The sequence below is a fragment of the Ambystoma mexicanum genome, chromosome 13 (genome assembly GCF_040938575.1).
Source record: "Ambystoma mexicanum isolate Mex_15411 chromosome 13, UKY_AmexF1_1, whole genome shotgun sequence".
Classification (NCBI taxonomy): domain Eukaryota; kingdom Metazoa; phylum Chordata; class Amphibia; order Caudata; family Ambystomatidae; genus Ambystoma; species Ambystoma mexicanum.
This window is the reverse complement of record NC_090938.1, coordinates 774,788,970-774,807,952: the sequence shown is the minus strand read 5'-3', so window position 1 is coordinate 774,807,952 and position 18,983 is coordinate 774,788,970. Positions and strand designations below refer to the sequence as shown.

Here is an 18,983-nt window from a genome sequence, read left to right as displayed (position 1 = left end):
GAGTACATGTACTCTATTGGTGAAAGTAAGATGCAAGCACTTAGACGTGGGACTTCAAAAATAAGTTATTGACAGTAGAATAAACATCTGCAAAAAAATCCTTATAATAAAAGAGGCTTTATATATTGTGGGATAGGGGATGCAGGTATAGGGGAACCTGAGGCTGAACAGGGCAGTTCCTGTATATGGGGAGCCCTCGCAGCCCTACTTTACGTGACACTAATGCAGGTTTTGGCTAATGGGTGGGCTGATATTCTGCTCACGTGTGCGGGCAACAAGAGGCCTGGAGTGTAGGAAAATGCATTATCCTGGACCATGTGCTTTGGTTGGATTGAGCCCGCTAGCCCAGGAGCCGAGATTGAAACCAGCTCCGGTGGTTCAACCGCGGCAGTTTGGTGGTGCTCAGGCACCTCAAACAGGAAGGTGACTCTGTGACTCATGTTCCTTTCCTATGACCGAGTGTCACTGCAGGGGCCTCATGCCGCCTCACCTACTGGTGACTCTCTGTGACTCATGTTCCTTTCCTATGACCGAGTGTCACTGCAGGGGACTCAAGCTGCCTCACCTGACAGTGACTCCTGAGATCCAGGAGGACTCATGGAGGGTTAGTTTGGGATTTGTAAATCACAAGTACTCACGTTCACAGGATTTCACGTATCTCCAATCTGAAAGCAAGAAGAAAATTAAGGGTTTGTGAAATCAGACAAAGCAGCGAGACATTGAAGTATGTTAAATATAATATATTTATTACCATTAATGGAACTTACCCATTTCTGCAGGAAATGTTTCTGTAATAAAAGAAAAACAAGTGATGCATTAGATCCCAAACGTTTTTACTGCAAAACATAACCCAGTACTCCCTGCCCTTCCCCTAATGCCTCCCCTCCAACTCCCACCACTGCACCCCCCACTCCCTGCCCTTCCCCTAATGCCGCCCCTCCACCTCCCACCACTGCACCCCCACTCCCTGCCCTTCCCCTAATGCCTCCTCTCCAGCACCCACCACTGCACCCACACTCCCTGCCCTTCCTCTAATGCCTCCCCTCCAGCTCACACCACTGCACCCCCACTCACTGCCCTTCCCCTAATGTCTACCATCCAGCTCCCACCCCTGCACCCCCACTCCCTGCCCTTCCCCTTATCCCTCCCCTCCAGCTCCCACCACTGCAACCCCACTCCCTGCCCTTCCCCTAATGCCTCCCCTCCAGCTCCCACCACTGCACCCCCACTCCCTGCCCTTCCAATGCCTCCCCTCCAGATCCCACCACTGCACCCCCACTCCCTGCCCTTCCCCTAATGCCACCCCCTAGCTCCCGCCACTGCACCCCGACTCCCTGCCTTTCCTCTAATGCCCCCTCTAGCTTCCACCACTGCACCCCCACTCCTTGCCCTTCCCCAATGCCTCCTCTCCAGCTCCCACCACTGCACCCCCACTCCCTGCCCCCAATGCCTCCCCTCCAGCTCCCACCAATGCACCTCCCACTCCCTGCCCTTCCCCTAATGCCTCCCCTCCAGCTCCCACTATGCACCCCTACTCCCTACCCTTCCCCTAATGCCTCCCCCCCAGCTCCCACCACTGCACCCCCACTCCCGGCCCTTCCCCTAATGCCTCCCCTCCAGCTCCCACCACTGCACCACCACTCCCTGCCCTTCCCCTAATGCCTCCCCCCAACTCCCACCACTGTACCCCCACTCCCTGCCCTTCCCCTAATGCCTCCCCTCCAGCTCCCACCACTGCACCCCCACTCCCTGCCCTTCCCCCAATGCCTCCCCTCCAGCTCCCATCAATGTACCCCCGCTCCCTGCTCTTCCTCTAATGCCCCCCCATCTAGCTCCCACCACTGCAACCCCCACTCCCTGCCCTTCGCCCAATGCCTCCCCTCCAGCTCCCAGCAGTGCACCCCCACTCCCTGCCCTTCCCCTAATGCCTCCTCTCCAGCACCCACCACTGCACCCCCACTCCCTGCCCTTCCTCTAATGCCTCCCCTCCAGCTCACACCACTGCACCCCCACTCCCTGCCCTTCCCCTAATGTCTCCCCTCCAGCTCCCACCCCTGCACCCCCACTCCCTGCCCTTCCCCTTATCCCTCCCCTCCAGCTCCCACCACTGCACCCCACTCCATGCCCTTCCTCTAATGCCTCCCCTCCAGCTAACACCACTGCACCCCCACTCCCTGCCCTTCCCCTAATGCCTCCCCTCCAGCTCCCACCAGTGCACCCCCACTCCCTGCCCTTCCAATGCCTCCCCTCCAGCTCCCACCACTGCACCCCCACTCCCTGCCCTTCCCCTAATGCCACCCCCCTAGCTCCCGCCACTGCACCCCGACTCCCTGCCTTTCCTCTAATGCCCCCTCTAGCTTCCACCACTGCACCCCCACTCCTTGCCCTTCCTCAATGCCTCCTCTCCAGCTCCCACCACTGCACCCCCACTCCCTGCCCCAATGCCTCCCCTCCAGCTCCCACCACTGCACCTCCCACTCCCTGCCCTTCCCCTAATGCCTCCCCTCCAGCTCCCACTATGCACCCCTACTCCCTACCCTTCCCCTAATGCCTCCCCCCCCAGCTCCCACCACTGCACCCCCACTCCCGGCCCTTCCCCTAATGCCTCCCCTCCAGCTCCCACCACTGCACCACCACTCCCTGCCCTTCCCCTAATGCCTCCCCCCAAATCCCACCACTGTACCCCCACTCCCTGCCCTTCCCCTAATGCCTCCCCTCCAGCTCCCACCACTGCACCCCCACTCCCTGCCCTTCCCCCAACGCCTCCCCTCCAGCTCCCAGCACTGCACACCCACTCCCTACCCTTCCCCTAATGCCTCACCTCCAGCTGCCAGCACTGAAACCCCCACTCGCCACCCCTCCCCTAATGCCTCCCCTCCAGCTCCCACCACTGCACCCCCACTCCATGCCCTTCCCCTAATGCCTCCCCTCCAGCTCCCACCACTGCACCCCCACTCCCTGCCCTTCCCCTAATGCCTCACCTCCAGCTGCCACCACTGCACCCCCACTCCCTGCCCTTCCCCTAATACCTCCCCTCCAGCTCCCACCACTGCAGCCCCACTCCCTGCCCTTCCCCTAATGCCTCACCTCCAGCTGCCACCACTACACCCCCACTCCCTGCCCTTCCCCTAATACCTCCCCTCCAGCTCCCACCACTGCAGCCCCACTCCCTGCCCTTCCCCTAATGCCTCACCTCCAGCTGCCACCACTGCACCCCACTCCTTGCCCTTCCCCTAATGCCTCCCCTCCAGCTCCCACCACTTCACCCCCACTCCCTGCCCTTCCCCTAATGCCTCCCCTCCAGCTCCCACCACTGCACCACCACTCCCTGCCCTTCCCCTAATGCCTCCCCTCAACTCCCACCACTGTACCCCCACTCCCTGCCCTTCCCCTAATGCCTCCCCTCCAGCTACCACCACTGCACCCCCACTCCCTGCCCTTCCCCCAATGCCTCCCCTCCAGCTCCCATCAATGCACCCCCGCTCCCTGCTCTTCCCCTAATGCCCCCCCATCTAGCTCCCACCACTGCAACCCCCACTCCCTGCCCTTCGCCCAATGCCTCCCCTCCAGCTCCCACCACTGCACCCCCACTCCCTGCCCTTCCTCTAATGCCTCTCCTCCAGCTCACACCACTGCACCCCCACTCCCTGCCCTTCCCCCTAATGCCTCCCCTCCATCTCCCACCTCTGCACCCCATCACATTGGGTGTCTAATTGTCATGTTTCGGCTTATCCTCCCCGGCTCCCCATAGGGCAGGTCACACACCCACAGATCTCACTCTTTCAGAGCTTAACATTCTCAGCACACAGTAAAGGACCATGGAAAAGGGCATTAAGATCACAGATAATGTAGCCTCTTTATTGGATCAGGCAGATCATGCCACTATATCTGATAAAAGGACTGAAAGTACCGCGGGCAAATCGTTCGCATGAGAAAGGTGCGAACTACCAAAAGTTTGCACCTTTCTCATGCAAACAAGCATACATTCTCACGCACACACAACACACCCATAACACGCCCCACCCACACCCTCAGCACACCCCCACCCACACCCCCAACATAAACAAACCCCACTTACCTGTATCTTCACGCTGGGTTCCTGCAGCGCCAGTTCCCTTTCCCTTCCGTGATCGGGAACCGGCATTGCAGGGTCCTTTTCTTTTTTTTTTTTGTAACGGAAGGCTGCGGGGGTGTCCCCCGCAACCCCTGCTCACTATACCATGAAGTATAGTGAGTGGGGCGATGCGGGGGACACCCCCGCAGCCCCCGTTTTTTTTTTTACAATGCTACCACCAAAGATTAGAACTTTTGGTATTCGAACCTTTGGTGGTAGCATTTTTAGAACTTATGGTCAATGCGACCATTTATTTTCGGTCATTTCGTCCTAAACCGATAAAAGGACCTCCTATTTTGAACGCAATACTGGCTCAGTGTCCTTGCAAGCAATACTTCGGGGGGATTTAAAAGTGACCCTGAGGTATTGCATTACCCCCTACCTGTGCATCTCTCAAATCCGAAGGATTGAAATTGACTGCATTGGGAGAGTAACTTTGTGCATTAGAACAAACGTACCCTATTACCCCAACACCACAAGCCCTAAAGGCGTCAATGCTAAGTTTCAGGCTCTAGCCGACCGGGAAGCTAAATTATTGTCTGAGCCGGTCCAAGTCCAGAAGTCTGGGAAGCCGATATGCCTGAGACATTGTTGGCCAGACTGTTGTGTCACGAGTACAGTATGACCTACTATTCAGAGGCCAAGGGGTCCCTGATGCAGCGCTCTCAGGATATAAATAATGTCTTTATTGGCCTTTTGGGGTTCTCTAATCAGGAAACATGGTCTACTGAGGCTGTTCACTGAGGTGGTAAAGATGGATCTTCAGAATCAGCCCTATGGATAGATTCTGAGAGGCCCCCCTACTCTGGTGACCAGGACGACACTAATGTCTAGCCAAACTCTATCAAGGTAGTGTGACTGGGCAGTAAGGCCCAGACTTGGGAGACTGTGGGTGGTGATGGGTTCAATTAAGCACACACAGAGCACTCTAATAACTCAAGTGAGGCAGAATGTATACAAATGCAATCATATTTATTAGGCCTTGAACCAACTCTTATCAATGAAAATCACAGGGAAGCAAAACCACTAACCATACACTATCAACATATGTACATGCGTCATTACGACCTCCAACACATGGTATAGGACGACAACAGCCCTTGCAGCCGTTCCTGCAGAACCGTTCAGTTTCCACTGCAGGAAGGGGAGGGTCCAAGCCACACATATTCTACTGGATCGGTCTTTTCACCACAATACTTCTGACCGAAATAAAATCTCTTTTCATTTTTGCAACACATTTTTCTTAATGAAAGAAGTCTTTTGGCACGTCTCCTTTTAATATCAACAACCGTTTGGTTTATTTTTTCTGCATTATAATTTCTTTTAAAGTTGTATTCCTCCCTTCTCTAAAGTAAAATGGTAAAAGACTGGTTAGCCTTTTATTGTCCCCTTCTAACTTCTCCCCCTCCCCTTCTTTAATGATTTGTGTCAGTCCTTCCGTTTATCCTTTTTTAGGAGTTATTTTGACTTAATCTGTTTTCACACCACTATATATTTTGCTAGATTTGATGAGTTTTATGTACAACTCAACGAGTGCATTATCAGTGAAATGTATATGCATTTAGATTTTTCATCCAGTCATGGATGACCGGTTAATTTCTTATAATCGACCCCTCAAAAAACATGTTTTTACCTCTCGGGAACCCCACCAATCAAATACTCATCCAATCAAACAATCATCCAATCAAACACTCATCCAATCAATCACTCATCCAATCAAACACTCATCCAATCAAACACTCATCCAATCAATCACTCATCCAATCAAACACTCATCTAATCAAACACTCATCCAATCATGACTCATCCAATCAAACACTCATCCAATCATGGCTAACTGGCATGGACCTCAAAGAGTTATTGCCAAAGCTATCCCCAAGTGACAAAAATGCCCCGACGGCTTGGTAGCAACTAGCAGGACTGCACACAATCAAATCTTTCTGGCCAGCCTCGGGTTTCAGGCCAGCAGTAGTCCCCAGTTCTAGCCCACCTGGAAGTGGAAACGTACTCCTCTCTGACCGTCCCCCTCAACCCTCGCACCACACATATCATCGGCATCAAACAGTTTGACTGCATTTCCCCCAACCTTTCTAACGGCCCAAAACATCTTTAAAATAGCCTTTATTACATACAAGGCTGTGGTAACCCAGCCACACCGGTAGCTAGCCAAGGGACTGGTCAAATTAGGAAGCCAGAGCAATTCCAGATGCCACATCTTTGCAAGACTGGAAATAAATAAATGCCCACAAGCAAAAAAAACAGGAAGAGAAAGATCTCCCATTATGCGCCAGCACTGTGGCACACGATCCTAACCCACAACCACACAGCACCATTATGCCTGCAGTTTACAAAAAAACCGGAAGCCCTTGCTATATAAGGAATTTCTCTAAACACTCGGTGCACCAGGTAATAGCATTCAGGGTATGCGGCTCTCGGCACCTGGACTCGACCATTGTGACGCTCTCCATTGGTTGCTATCTACCTGTGCCCGATACAAGTACAAGAATGCCAACATATTGGTTTTTCATTGAGCTGTGCAGATTTACATGTATTTCAATTAAATAAGTGTGTTGTGATGATTGGAAAAGCCTTCCCTATCAACATTACCTCTCGGGTGGGCCTGGACTCATATCTACCTTTTAATTCTGCGAGCAGCTGCGCATGGCGTCTGATGCTCAGCAGCATCGTCTCTATTCCAGGGGCATCTTCCTGGGGCTTCAGAGCCTTCACTTCACTGCACCTGAGAATTATAGAAAGATGCTGTATATAACCCTCGGCCTCCAGTGACAAGTAAGAGTAAGGGGGTCTAAAGGGTGAGATAAGGGGGAGGAAAAAGAGACCCCAGTCCTAAAGATGGAAGGAGGAGACGGTGGGCTCGGGATCTCTACATTCTGATACATTTTGAATAAGAGATCCCTGGGTAGGACAGGGTGGGTTTGGGAATCTCTACATTTTGATACATTCTGAATGAGAGACCCCCAGGGAGGAGAGGATGGTGTGAGAAACCTGAAGGTGTCTCACTTATTAGTCCCCAGAGATCTGTCATCCAGGTGGTCAGGACATGGCCATCGCTATCGGATCCAGTTCCTGGTGCGGGAGGATCACATGGGTGAGGGGTCTTCGGGGAGTGGAAGTGGGACACTGAAGGGTGAGATGCGGTATCCCCTTCCTTATAACACCTTTTCCCCATCCTACTCTGTCGGATATCTATAAACTCAACCTCTCCCCTTTTTTGACACAAACATGTTCTCACAGACCGATTACCATGAAAGACAACGGACTAACATCAGAGACGTATACCTGACATGTCCCAAACAAGGGTCAGGCAGAATCAGGCAATTGGCGATAACTACACACACCTGGCTGCCTTTTCCCTTCCCCATGGGGATAAAAGGCGGAGCACGAGAACACACTCTGAGCAAGGCCAAGTGCATGAGGAAGCAGCGATTCCAGGACGCAGGTCAAAAGAAGGAGAAAGGTGGCGAGACCTGAAAGGACATCAAGGAGGGAGTTGCCCATGCCCTTTTCAACCCAGACCCGCAAAGCCTCTGACAAAAGAAATATAAGGCCGGGAATCGCAGTTGGCGAATGGTGTGACGGATGTCAGTGGTATATGGAACACTCCCGCACTGATTACCAGGGCGGAGAGATGAGGTTGCCATCGTGGTACCGTCCTTGACTACAGCAGCAAAAGAAACACCAACGAGTTCAGCAAAGCCGGTGAGTCGGAAGAACCTGATAAGGGGCCTCACTGTGTTAGGCTCAAAGTTGCAGTGGCAACATTAAGAAGATTAAAGGTACAAAGCTCATTTCTGATCGATTTGGTACCAGAGATAGAATGGTCCGGCGTCTCATGGGCACTCATTCGGAGGCCTCGGGCAGTTACCATCTGTCCTGAACAAAGACTGTGTTGAACGTAAAAGATATAGAAACAACAAGTACCAGGAGGCCATAGGGAAGGCCGAAGTGAGGTGTCAAGGTGGTCATACAAGGGTCCAGCCAAATCCCTTGTACAATCGAAAGTCTTTGACACGTTGTTAAATGTTTAAGTATCCGAGGGAATTGTGAAACAGGCGTTTGTGCCCGACTGAGGGAAATGCTGTGGCAACCCGTGGGTGTGTGAAACCCGCACTTGTTATAAACACTAAGAGCGACCCAGCGAGACGTGATCGCCCTTCGGAAGTCTATGTGAGTGAAGTTGGCAAGTGCTTTAGAAGGTCTGAGCGCGGATGAGGGAGACCTAAACTAGCTGGATGTTTAAAAAGAGATTGAGACTCTCTCATACTACAAGTAAAGAGATTGTAATAGAAAATGCAGCAGATTGTGATGGCAAAAGTGAACCCGACTGAGGGATGTCCACAGTGAGTGGTTGGTCTGAGCCCGACTCAGGGAGGCTAACGTTGTGAGAAGGATAGGAGTCCTGCTGAGGGGGATCCACGGGTGAAGAGTAATCGCCCGACGTAAAGAGAAATAGAAGGGACCTTTGTTTTGTCGTTTTGTGATACATCAGGCCCTCTGAAGCCAGGGACATTGCATGAAAGAGTCTTGGACACAGACGGTCCTGATGTAAAAAGAAAAGGAACTGTAATGGTGTGCTGAAGAAGCCCAGGAGTGTGCTGTGCTCACGAGTCCCGTCTTGCCTCGTGCTAGAAAACGTGGGGAAGGGAGACCCCGGCAATAACATCCTGACTTATTATTTTGTAAACACTTCTTTCTTTCTTGTGAACATTATCCCACACATAGTTTGTAACATAGCAGTAAGGATTGGCAATAGGTTTCTTGGTATAGGCCTTTTATATTTGACTAGACTCCACTTGGACAGTATTATTATCATTTGATGGTCGTAGCTTGCACCCATCTTAGAATTAGGTTTAGATAAGGCGTATATCTCACCCATTTTACAGTTTAATAAACACCATTGAACTGTGATCACTTGTGTCTGTCTTGCTTTGATACCAGGCCTTTCTTACAGTGGGCACAGGGATCTCTACATGCTGATACATTCTGAATGAGAGACCCCCGGGGATGAGAGGGTGGGCTCAGGGATATCTATATTCTGATACATTCTGAATGAGAGACCCCCTGGGAGGAGTGGGTGGGCACAGAGATCTCTACATTCTGATAAATTCTGAATGAGAGACCCCCGGGGAGGAGAGGGTGGGCTCGGGAATCTCTACATGATACATTCTGAATGAGAGACCCCCCAGGGAGGAGAGGGAGGACTCGGGGATATCTACATGATACATTCTGAATGAGAGATGCCCAGGAGGAGAGGGAGGGCTCGGGGATATCTACATTCTGATAGAATTGGGGGGTAAAGGGAGGATTGCCCCCGTTTGTATTGCTTCACTTTCATATCTTTATGTTTAAATACTAATAGCGAGATTTGGGGGGGTCAACTTTTTGGTAAATTAAGTGTAAGTTTATGAGGTTGAGATTTGGTAGGTGATCATTTCAAGACGACTTTTAGGACAGGTGAGATTTTAGTAGGTGATTAAAAGACATAGATCACTTTTTGCCATATACTTTTAATTGTATTTGTTTACTGCCAATTTTTCACTGAGGTGGGGGTTGGTAGGGGAGAGGGTGGCGGGCTGGGGGGGGTGGCAGGGATATTAATGGGCCTACACCCATCCTTTACAGAAAGAAGCAGTGAAAATCATATCAGTGATGAAAAATGCCCGGTAAAAACCCATAGAAATGTTGGGTGGAATTTAACTTCACAATTCCTGGGATGAGAGCGGTGCCTTTAAAGATACCTCTCTCTTCCAAGTCATTCCCAGGAAAAAACTGCCAGGGACATTTTCATGGACACTAACAGGGAGAGCTAACTTCCCATTAACTATCTGAAGGGAAATGTTAGCGACAGGGAACGTCTTAAGGGGGCACTAGATAACTTAGTGGCCTGCAGAGGACTATTTGTTAGAACCTCTGGCCCAAAGAAAGTGCTGTCAATAACAGTGGCACTGGAAGTAGTGTCTCTGATTCCAGTGGTAGGGTGGCTGTGCACTATAATGGAATAGACATACTACGTATTGGAGGGAAATACCCCTCTCCCTGTCCCCTTTCTGGGGCTTGACCCTCCCACATTAAGCAAAGCTGAAGACATCTCTGGGATGTCTGCACAAGGGCAAGTCTCCCAGTGCCCAGAGGCCATGCTTTAGGCCCTCTGCTCAGCAGGCTTTTTAGGACAGCTAGGCTGACCTCTGGGATGGTCAGTTTTTCTACAGTCCCAGCAGGTGCTAGGGAGTCTGGGAATTACTGAGGAACCACCACTCACCTTTGGGTTAGTGGTGTCATCCTTCTTATTGGACCCAGCCACGAGGGGTTACCCACTTCTACTTTGAGGCCCTGTAAGAAGGGAGAATGTTGGCCGGCCTTACCTGTCCCCTGATCACTGTGGTGAACTCGGTGAGAGACCCACAAGTCAGCCATCTTTGCTAGTTCCCTTGGATCAGTGATGATGGAATTAGCTAAGTGCTAATACAAGTCAGGGAAGCAAGCATACAGGGGGTATATATATTTTTAAATCACACATAGAAATGCTAAATCTCCCAGAAGTTAAGATGGAGCCGGGGTCTGTAGTGTGTAATAAATGTGAGGAACAGAGGACAACCACTGGGATAAAAGTGAGTCCACATTGAGGGCACATCAAGGCAAGAGGAGACATACCTGCTCAAGACACTCTTCACATCCTAGAGAGAGAAAGAGAAAGAGGACAAGATAAATAGTCATCCCACATTGTTCTAAACGTTGATTTCCATTTTACAGAGACCCTGAGCTGTGATTCAAGGAAAGAGTTAGGTTGCTGCATTATCTAGTCTAGGAATCAGTTGAGCCTTCTGGAAAGTTTCTATTCAGACAATGCCAAGCTGCGGATCACAAAATCAGACACAGACCCACCCCATATCCGGTGTTTCTGAGTAATGGAAGCAAAACGTCACCCAAAACCTTGAAGATGACCTACAGTCCTCTCGCTTTAAAGCCATATCCTGGGGTTTCTAAACAGTTTCTTCTGAGCTGCTGGTTTTGCTGACACACTCTGCCAGCTTAGACATGGTTCCCTGTACTCAGTGCAGTGTGCGTTGCAGGTTCACAAGTGTGCATGTGTAGGAAGGTAGATGCTCAATGTGTGTGTGTGCATGTTTGTGTGTGTGTCTGCGTGTGTGTGGGTCATAGAGATGCACAAGGAGTCATGCTGTTTGTCCTGGTTTCTAATGGTTGTTGAAGTTCTAGAGAAGACACAAGGCTCCATCATGCCACACATCACCTTGATGTCGCCAACGTGGTGTCTGGGAAGCAGAGTAGTAGCCTGCAGCGAAAGCGCGGGGCATCCATAACTGGCGATCAAATGTTGGTGCCAGAGCCATAGCTACATTGTTTGTGCTGGGAACTAGAGCCACTGTGAATGAAAGGTGGGGGTGGGGGGGACAGAGCCGGACATTACTGGGGTATTTGAGGCTGCACTTACATGTAGTGACTTTGTCATACATACAAGGCATTAACTGCGATTAGATGGCATTACTGAGAGGTGCTGAGGTGGCACTTTGCATCTGCAGCACCTACACAAATGGGAATGAACATGACATACAGTGACTTTACAGGCATGCCAGGCACTAACTGGCATTAGAGGAGTTTGAAGCTGCACTTTGCGTATAATGGCAACAACTGCACACATGTGAGACTGCACATACTGCACTCAGCATTAGAGGGCATTACTGGGGCATTGGACTAGACTAGCTGTCACAGTGCAGCATTCGCTGACCTAGCGCTCTCTCTCTCTCTCTGTGCGCTGTCTCAGTGACAATTACTCTCTAGATCCATGGTGTGGTACAGGCTTTCTCTCTCTCTCTCCATCAGTGCTGTCTGTTTTTCTCTCACCCCATTCCCCATTGCTCTCGCTCGCTCTGTGTGTCTCTCTCTCTGCCTCCCCCTATCATTCCCTGTCTCTTTCTCTCCAGGCTCTATCGCCGTATCTTGCTCTCTGTCCTTTGCCAGCTCTGTGGGTGTGCCTCTCTCTCTCTCTCTCTCTCTCTCTCTCACTCTCTCCCTGTCCAGTTCTGTGATTGTGCCACTCTCTGCACAGTGGTGTATCAGTGGGCGAGAGCGGTCTTTCATGCTGTCCCTCTCTTTCTGAGGTGTATTGTGAAGTGCACTCTCTTGGTTCTCTCTGTATGGACAGTGTGGTGTGCTCACTCTGGTTCTCTCTGTCAGTGTGGTTTATCCCTAGCACTAGTGTAGTCTGGTGTGCGCTCTCTCTCAGAGTCATTGCTGTCTAGTTTTCTCTCTCCTTCTATCTCTGTGTCCCTCCAGCCCTCTGCTTCCCTGTCCCTTCCACCCCCCCCGCATCCTCCCCTACCAGTCCATTTCTGTCCCTCCCTAACACTCCCTCCATTCCCCTTCACCTCTCTTTCCCCTCCCTCCTTCCCCATCTGTCCCTCTCCCTCTATTCCCCCCTTTCTCTCTGCCACCTCTCTCTTTCCCTTGTCCCTCTTTCTCTCTGCCCCCTCTCTCTTTCCCTTGTCCCTCTTTCTCTCTGCCCCCTCTCTCTTTCCCTTGTCCCTCTTTCTCTCTGCCCCCTCTCTCTTTCCCTTGTCCCTCTTTCTCTCTGCCCCCTCTCTCTTTCCCTTGTCCCTCTTTCTCTCCCCCTCTCTTTTTCTTGATAGTTTATGTTATGTGTGTGATTTGTAGAGCGCTAACGGCCACACTCGGGCATCAAAGCTTTTGCTAACCTGACCCCCGGTTTGAGGAGCAGAGAATGTTCTCAGTTTTGTTTCGGTAGTGTGAGGGGCCAGAAATGTGAGGCGGACAACTTTTAGATCATTTTTCAAAGAATGCTGTTTTATTAAATCAAAAGTGCAAACCTACGCCTCACTTGCCCATCTCTAACAGGGATTTCTCTGCCTAAATAAACGAAGGCAAACACTCCAGCATAACATTTCTGGCCCTCAGACTTATACATAAACATAAACAAGAACACATATGGCAATACTTGTATTAGCAACACATTCAAGTCTTTGATTGTAACCTGAGCGAATTCCACTTGCCCAGGTTTTAAGTCAAGGTTAGTTCCGTTGAATAACACAAAACAACAAGAAAATCAAGGGTTGAAACAAAGTTCCAACACAGTTTTTGGCCAAGTCAGTTTGTTAAGAAAAACTTCCAACACTCCACAGTTCAACACATAAGAGATAATTTTCCTCCAGGAAATGCACAAGTCAAAGCTCCTTAAACAGTACCAATGGGATTCTTGGTTAGGATGTTTTCCATCACAACTTAGTTGATTCACAAACACAGTTTAGTTGAAATCTCATCACAGTGCTTCTCTCTCAGCACCATTAAACACAACCACTTCTTTGTCAGGATAAGGCCACAGTGTTTCTCTAATAACACCGTGAGCAACACCTGCTTCCTTCACAGTACATTCAACTTCTGTCTGGGTCACTTTATACCAGGACTTCCACTTCCACTTCTGCCTGGGTCACTTTATACCAGGACTTCCACTTCCACTTCTGCCTGGGTCATTTTATACCAGCACTTCCACTTCCGCCTGGGACACTTTATACCAGGACTTCCACTTCTGTCTGGGTCACTTTATACCAGGACTTCCACTTCCACTTCTGTCTGGGTCACTTTATACCAGGACCTCCACTTCCTCTTCTGTCTGGGTCACTTTATACCAGGACTTCCACTTCCACTTCTGCCTGGGTCACTTTATACCAGGACTTCCACTTCCACTTCTGTCTGGGTCACTTTATACCAGGACTTCCACTTCCACTTCTGTCTGGGTCACTTTATACCAGGGTCTCCACTTCCTCTTCTGCCTGGGTCACTTTATACCAGGACCTCCACTTCCACTTCTGTCTGGGTCACTTTATACCAGGACTTCCACTTCTGCCTGGGTCACTTTATACCAGGACTTCCACTTCTGCCTGGGTCACTTTATAACAGGACTTCCACTTCCGTCTGGGTCACTTTATAACAGGACTTCAACGTCAACTTATGCCTGGGACACTTTATACCAGGACTTCCACTTCCTCTTCTGCCTGGGTCACTTTATACCAGGACTTCCACTTCCACTTCTGCCTGGGTCACTTTATACCAGGACTTCCACTTCCACTTCTGCCTGGGTCACTTTATACCAGGACTTCCACTTCCGTCTGGGTCACTTTATACCAGGACTTCCACTTCCACTTCTGCCTGGGTCACGTTATACCAGGGCCTCCACTTCCTCTTCTGCCTGGGTCACTTTATACCAGGACTTCCACTTCCACTTCTGCCTGGGTCACTTTATACCAGGATATCCACTTCCACGGCTGCCTGGGTCACTTTATACCAGGACTTCCACTTCCACTTCTGCCTGGGTCACTTTATATCAGGACTTCCACTTAGACTTCCACGGCTGCCTGGGTCACTTTATACCAGGACTTTCACTTCCACTTCTGCCTGGGTCACTTTATAACAGAACTTCCACTTCCGTCTGGGTCACTTTATAACAGGACTTCAACGTCAACTTATGCCTGGGACACTTTATACCAGGACTTCCACTTCCACTTCTGTCTGGGTCACTTTATACCAGCACTTCAACTTCCACTTCTGCCTGGGTCACTTTATACCAGGACTTCTACTTCCACTTCTGCCTGGGTCACTTTATACCAGGACTTCCACTTCCACTTCTGCCTGGGTCACTTTATACCAGGACTTCCACTTCTTTCTGGGTCATTTTATACCAGGACTTCCACTTCTGCCTGGGTCACTTTATAACAGGACTTCAACGTCAATTTATGCCTGGAACACTTTATACCAGGACTTCCACTTCCACTTCTGCCTGGGTCACTTTATACCAGGGCCTCCACTTCCACTTCTGCCTGGGTCACTTTATACCAGGACTTCCACTTCCACTTCTGCCTGGGTCACTTTATACCAGGACTTCCACTTCTTTCTGGGTCACTTTATACCAGGACCTCCACTTCCACTTCTGCCTGGGTCACTTTATACCAGGACTTCCACTTCTGCCTGGGTCACTTTATAACAGGACTTGCACTTCCACTTCTGCCTGGGTCACTTTATACCAGGACTTCCACTTCTGCCTGGGTCACTTTATAACAGGACTTGCACTTCCACTTCTTTCTGGGTCATTTTATACCAGGACTTCCACTTCTGCCTGGGACACTTTATACCAGGACTTCCACTTCCACTTCTGCCTGGGTCACTTTATAACAGGACTTCCACTTCCACTTCTGCCTGGGTCACTTTATACCAGGACTTCCACTTCCACTTCTGCCTGGGTCACGTTATACCAGGACTTCCACTTCCACTTCTGCCTGGGTCACTTTATACCAGGACTTCCACTTCTTTCTGGGTCACTTTATACCAGGACTTCCACTTCTGCCTGGGTCACTTTATAACAGGACTTCAACGTCAACTTATGCCTGGAACACTTTATACCAGCACTTCCACTTCCACTTCTGCCTGGGTCACTTTATACCAGGACTTCTACTTCCACTTCTGCCTGGGTCACTTTATACCAGGACTTCCACTTCCACTTCTGCCTGGGTCACTTTATACCAGGACTTCCACTTCTTTCTGGGTCACTTTATACCAGGACTTCCACTTCTGCCTGGGTCACTTTATAACAGGACTTCAACGTCAACTTATGCCTGGAACACTTTATACCAGGACTTCCACTTCCACTTCTGCCTGGGTCACTTTATACCAGGGCCTCCACTTCCACTTCTGCCTGGGTCACTTTATACCAGGACTTCCACTTCCACTTCTGCCTGGGTCACTTTATACCAGGACTTCCACTTCTTTCTGGGTCACTTTATACCAGGACTTCCACTTCTTTCTGGGTCACTTTATAACAGGACTTCAACGTCAACTTATGCCTGGGACACTTTATACCAGGACTTCCACTTCCACTTCTGCCTGGGTCACTTTATAACAGGACTTCCACTTCCACTTCTGCCTGGGACACTTTATATCAGGACTTCCACTTCCTCTTCTGCCTGGGTCACTTTATACCAGGGCCTCCACTTCCACTTCTGCCTGGGTCACTTTATACCAGGACTTCCACTTCCACTTCTGCCTGGGTCACGTTATACCAGGACTTCCAATTCCACTTCCGCCTGGGTCACTTTATACCAGGACTTCCACTTCTGCCTGGGTCACTTTATACCAGCACTTCCACTTCTACTTCTGCCTGGGTCACTTTATACCAGGACTTCCACTTCCACTTCTGCCTGGGTCACGTTATACCAGGACTTCCAATTCCACTTCCGCCTGGGTCACTTTATACCAGGACTTCCACTTCCACTTCTGCCTGGGTCACTTTATACCAGCACTTCCACTTCCGCCTGGGTCACTTTATAACAGGACTTCCACTTCCGCCTGGGTCACTTTATACCAGGACTTCCACTTCCACTTCTGCCTGGGTCACTTTATACCAGGACTTCCACTTCCACTTCTGCCTGGGTCACTTTATACCAGGACTTCCACTTCCACTTCTGCCTGGGTCACGTTATACCAGGACTTCCAATTCCACTTCCGCCTGGGTCACGTTATACCAGGACTTCCACTTCCACTTCTGCCTGGGTCACGTTATACCAGGACTTCCACTTCCACTTCTGCCTGGGTCACTTTATACCAGCACTTCCACTTCCGCCTGGGTCACTTTATAACAGGACTTCCACTTCCGCCTGGGTCACTTTATACCAGGACTTCCACTTCCACTTCTGCCTGGGTCACGTTATACCAGGACTTCCAATTCCACTTCTGCCTGGGTCACTTTATACCAGCACTTCCACTTCCGCCTGGGTCACTTTATAACAGGACTTCCACTTCCGCCTGGGTCACTTTATACCAGGACTTCCACTTCCACTTCTGCCTGGGTCACGTTATACCAGGACTTCCAATTCCACTTCTTTCTGGGTCACGTTATACCAGGACTTCCACTTGCACTTCTGCCTGGGTCACTTTATACCAGCACTTCCACTTCCGCCTGGGTCACTTTATAACAGGACTTCCACTACTGCCTGGGTCACTTTATACCAGGACTTCCACTTCCACTTCTGCCTGGGTCACTTTATACCAGGACTTCCACTTCCACTTCTGCCTGGGTCACTTTATACCAGGACTTCCACTTCCACTTCTGCCTGGGTCACTTTATACCAGGACTTCCACTTCCACTTCTGCCTGGGTCACGTTATACCAGGACTTCCAATTCCACTTCCGCCTGGGTCACTTTATACCAGGACTTCCACTTCCACTTCTGCCTGGGTCACGTTATACCAGGACTTCCACTTCCACTTCTGCCTGGGTCACTTTATACCAGCACTTCCACTTCCGCCTGGGTCACTTTATAACAGGACTTCCACTTCCGCCTGGGTCACTTTATACCAGGACTTCCACTTCCACTTCTGCCTGGGTCACTTTATACCAGGACTTCCACTTCCACTTCTGCCTGGGTCACTTTATACCAGGACTTCCACTTCCACTTCTGCCTGGGTCACGTTATACCACGACTTCCACTTCCACTTCTGCCTGGGTCACTTTATACCAGCACTTCCACTTCCACTTCTGCCTGGGTCACTTTATACCAGCACTTCCACTTCCGCCTGGGTCACTTTATACCAGGACTTCCACTTCCACTTCTGCCTGGGTCACTTTATACCAGGACTTCCACTTCCACTTCTGCCTGGGTCACGTTATACCACGACTTCCACTTCCACTTCTGCCTGGGTCACTTTATACCAGCACTTCCACTTCCACTTCTGCCTGGGTCACTTTATACCAGCACTTCCACTTCCGCCTGGGTCACTTTATAACAGGACTTCCACTTCCGCCTGGGTCACTTTATACCAGGACTTCCACTTCCACTTCTGCCTGGGTCACGTTATACCAGGACTTCCAATTCCACTTCTGCCTGGGTCACTTTATACCACGACTTCCACTTCCACTTCTGCCTGGGTCACTTTATACCAGCAGTTCCACTTCCGCCTGGGTCACTTTATACCAGGACTTCCACTTCCGCCTGGGTCACTTTATACCAGGACTTCCACTTCCACTTCTGCCTGGGTCACTTTATACCAGGGCCTCCACTTCCACTTCTGCCTGGGTCACTTTATACCAGGACTTCCACTTCCACTTCTGCCTGGGTCACTTTATACCAGCACTTCCACTTCCACTTCTGCCTGGGTCCCTTTATACCAGCACTTCCACTTCCGCCTGGGTCACTTTATAACAGGACTTCCACTTCCGCCTGGGTCACTTTATACCAGGACTTCCACTTCCACTTCTGCCTGGGTCACTTTATACCAGGACTTCCACTTCTTTCTGGGTCACTTTATACCAGGACTTCCACTTCTGCCTGGGTCACTTTATAACAGGACTTCCACTTCCGCCTGGGTCACTTTATACCAGGACTTCCACTTCCACTTCTGCCTGGGTCACTTTATACCAGGACTTCCACTTCTTTCTGGGTCACTTTATACCACGACTTCCACTTCCACTTCTGCCTGGGTCACTTTATACCAGCACTTCCACTTCCGCCTGGGTCACTTTATACCAGGACTTCCACTTCCGCCTGGGTCACTTTATACCAGGACTTCCACTTCCACTTCTGCCTGGGTCACTTAATACCAGGGCCTCCACTTCCACTTCTGCCTGGGTCACTTTATACCAGGACTTCCACTTCCACTTCTGCCTGGGTCACTTTATACCAGCACTTCCACTTCCACTTCTGCCTGGGTCACTTTATACCAGCACTTCCACTTCCGCCTGGGTCACTTTATAACAGGACTTCCACTTCCGCCTGGGTCACTTTATACCAGGACTTCCACTTCCACTTCTGCCTGGGTCACTTTATACC

At 50.3% G+C, this 18,983-nt stretch overlaps 1 protein-coding gene across 1 annotated transcript in view; it reads right to left on the bottom strand.

The window, feature by feature from the left end:
* Positions 1–18,983, bottom strand: part of LOC138521936 (E3 ubiquitin-protein ligase TRIM39-like) — a 136,020-nt gene that overhangs the window by 92,799 nt on the left and 24,238 nt on the right. The window contains exons 4-7 of the mRNA XM_069635110.1: positions 10,787–10,809; positions 6,751–6,854; positions 768–788; positions 639–665 (exon numbers count right to left, since the gene is read on the bottom strand). Coding sequence (XP_069491211.1) covers positions 639–665; positions 768–788; positions 6,751–6,854; positions 10,787–10,809 — 175 coding nt within the window. The remainder of the gene's footprint in view (positions 1–638; positions 666–767; positions 789–6,750; positions 6,855–10,786; positions 10,810–18,983) is intronic.